At 55.4% G+C, this 3,261-nt stretch overlaps 1 protein-coding gene across 1 annotated transcript; it reads left to right on the top strand.

Moving 5' to 3' along the window:
• The first annotated feature begins 2,353 nt into the window (after positions 1-2,353).
• On the top strand, positions 2,354-2,803 carry LOC109751522 (uncharacterized). The gene has a single exon (XM_020310408.1). It carries the CDS (start codon positions 2,354-2,356, stop codon positions 2,801-2,803), a length of 450 nt encoding a protein of 149 aa, XP_020165997.1.
• Positions 2,804-3,261: the final 458 nt, after the last annotated feature.

Genomic DNA, 3,261 nt, shown 5'->3' on the forward strand with positions numbered 1-3,261 from the left:
GATCCGGGGAGGTTGAGCAGCCAGGCGCGCGGCGCACCAGTGAGGGCCATGGGAAACTAGTTGGCCATGACCTTGTCGTCGCCCCTGGCCTCGAGGACGGCCTCCTCGTATGCCAGCAGGAAAGCCGACGGGTCTGCCGCGCCGTCGTAGCGCAGCGGCATCTCCGGCTTGAACTTGGGCGGCCACTGCACCTGCCGCAAGGCGGGGGCCAGGGCTCGGATCCCCTAGCCCCATCATCGGCGCCAGCCATTGGAGCCGCGAGTGAGGCGCCTGCCATGAGGGCGGAGCGCGGTGGTGGCGGAGCGTACATCGACGGAAGGAAGGCTACGGCGCACCCCTACCTGGCATGCCAAATGTCGGATCACGGGTTCTGGCAAAACCCTCAAGGTTCGAAATCGGGGGTGCGCACGATGATCTCCCCCTACCGATCCACGTTCTAGCCTCGCTAAGATCTCAAGGTCTAACTCCACGAACTCGCAACGCAAGAGACACAAGATTTATACTGGTTCGGGCCACCGTTGTGGTGTAATACCCTACTCCGGTGTGGTGGTGGTGGATTGCCTCTTGGGTGACCGATGAACAGTACAAGGGGAAGAACAGCCTCTTGAGGTTGAGGTGTTCTTGTGCTTGGTGAACTTGTGTGGGTGAGGATTACTCCAGATGAGATGCCTCCTACTATGGTGGCTAGTCCTATTTACAGAGGCCCTGGTCCTCTCCCCAAATATTGAGCGGGAAGGGAGCCAACAACGGCCAATTTGAAAGGGGACAGCCAGTACAGCTTATCCTGACAAAAGCAGTCTTCGCCTGCAAAAGGTTCTGGTGGTGACGCCGCCTTGGGCTCCATGGTGACCTCTGTCTTGCCGTCCTACTGGTCTTGGTCTCGTTGCACCAATATGGAAACCTTTGCTTAACGCCTCGGTACTCCGCGCCTGCGCTTGCTTCCTTTGCACCAAAGAGGAAACAAGGATACTGCGCGCGCTGGCGCCCGCCTGGCGCCCTCCTGATCTCAATCGTCATGGCTCACGTCATGAGAACCTCGCAAGGTTTGCCTCACCTTGAACTCTCCGCCCCTCGCGAGCCAACCTAGTGAGGCTGCTCCTGAGGAGGCCTTGTGTCGTCCGCCTCGCGTGGCTTGGCCCCTCGCGAGGGTCTTGAATGCCTTGCTGATGAATATGGGCCGTACGGCCCCGCCTGCAGAGCCACGCCGTGGGCCACAGGCAGGCAAGTATGGGGACCCCCGTTCCAAGAACGCCGACAGAGGTTTTGACTGATGCACCTGCCGGAGAACTCCATTTCGTCGTGGGCCAACATGTGCCATGAGTTCATTGGCGCTTTCACCTGCGGCCATCAAGAGCCAGGCCGACCCAGCAACTTGCAGCTTCTCCAACGGAAGGAAGGAGAGACCCTCCGTAAGTATTTATAGAGATTCAGCAAGGTCCGTAGGAACATCCCAAATATCCATCCGGCAGCTGTGATAGCTGCCTTCCAGTCCAATGTGCGCAACAGCCGAATTCGCTCCAAGATGAACATGCGTTGCCCAAGACTGTGAAGGATCTCTACACCTTGGTGGATAAGTGTGCTCGGATGGAGGAGGGAAGGAAGTTTCCCGGAGAGGAAGATTGCACCAACATCGATTCAGAGGATGATGATGAATCAATCAGTCAGAAGAAGAGCAAGAAGCACAGTAAGAAGCGGAACTATAAGGTAGTGATGACTGTTTAAGGATCGGGTACACCTAGTACTAGCAAGAAGGCCAAAGCTGACGTTCCCGGCAAGGAAGCTGCCATGTGCGCTGACTGCCGGGAGGCCGCGGCTGCCGAGAAGGCCAGGAAAGGTGATGGGCCGTATTGCAAGATTCATCGGACCAAAGGCCACGACCTTCTAGAGTGTTATCAGGTTGAGCAGCTTGTCAAGATATAGAGAGCAGAGTATGAGAAGCGTGACAAGGAAAAGGGTTAGAATGTTGCTGGCGGTCAGGGCTGAGGCGGTGAAGAAAATCGCCCCGGCAAACCCTTCCGGAACGAAGGAAAACCCGCCAGAGGTCGAGAGAGGGAAACCTGTGATGATGAGAGCGATGAAGGATGAAGAGGAAACCAGTGAGCAGGATTTTCAGAAGGCCACTGACGCCTTGTGCATTGACGAGGGTGCATCTTTGCACACCTCTCACCGCCGGCTCAAATGGTGGGCACAAGAAGTCAATGCCGTGGAACCTGCGCCAGAGGCCTGGAAGCCGCTCAAATGGTCACGCACACCCATCATCTTTGAGAAAGAGGATCATCCTAACCGCACCATGGCAGTAGGGTGTTTGCCATTGTTGGTCTCTCCACCAATTCGCAACCTCAAGGTCACAAAAATGTTGGTGGACGGTGGGGCCGGGTTGAATCTGATTTCCCCGGCAGTCATCAGCAAACTTCAAATAGCAGAAGATGAGTTGAAGACCACCGACATGTTTCAAGGAGTTAATCCCGGCAGGAGTCATTCTAAGGGAAAGATTACATTGTCGGTGACATTTGCGGGAGAGCTGAACTACCAGACTGAGAAGATTGTGTTTGATGTGGTTGACCTCCCGCTGCCATACAATGAGATTCTTGGACGCCCAGCCCTAGCTAAATTCATGGTGGCATCCCACTATGCCTACAACACTTTGAAGATGCATGGTCCTGTGGGAGTCATTACCATCCCATCAGATGAGAAGGATGCAATCATTTGCATGGACAAGATGTATTGGGACGCAGTCGCGGCAGATGCAGCGGCAGTAGCAGTTCCTGCCAAGGAGGACAGAGGAAAGAAGAAAGGTATCTAGGACGCTGGCAAGGAATCCGGGAAGCGTGCCTCTTCGGAGTGCGCTGCGCCTGTTGATGACTGGCCGGAGAGCTCCAACAGCAAGAGACCCAAGGTCACTACACCCCATGTAAAACAGGTCCCGACAGGGCTGGATAGCGCTGATGGTACTTTCTATCAGCGCCACCCTCGATGACAAATAGGAAAGCGTGCTCGTTGCCTTCCCGCGGGCGAATATCGATGTGTTTGCCTGGCAACCATCTGATATCTCCGATGTTCCCAGGGAGGTAATCGAGCACCACCTTGCTGTCTGCCCACACGCCCAACCTGTCAAGCAGAAAGTCCGGAAGCAGGCCTTGGAGAGGCATCAGTTCATTGCAGAAGAGATCAAGAAACTTGAAGCAGCGGGTTTGGTCAGAGGAGTGCTACACCCCACGTGGTTGGCAAATCCATTGGTAGTCCGGAAGGCTAATGGGAAAT

Source organism: Aegilops tauschii, chromosome 7, assembly GCF_002575655.3.
Source record: "Aegilops tauschii subsp. strangulata cultivar AL8/78 chromosome 7, Aet v6.0, whole genome shotgun sequence".
Lineage (NCBI taxonomy): Eukaryota > Viridiplantae > Streptophyta > Magnoliopsida > Poales > Poaceae > Aegilops > Aegilops tauschii.

Coding starts and splice junctions, on each gene's coding strand:
- LOC109751522 (XM_020310408.1), top strand. CDS start 2,354: ATGTTGGTGGACGGTGGGGCCGGGTTGAATCTGATTTCCCCGGCAGTC.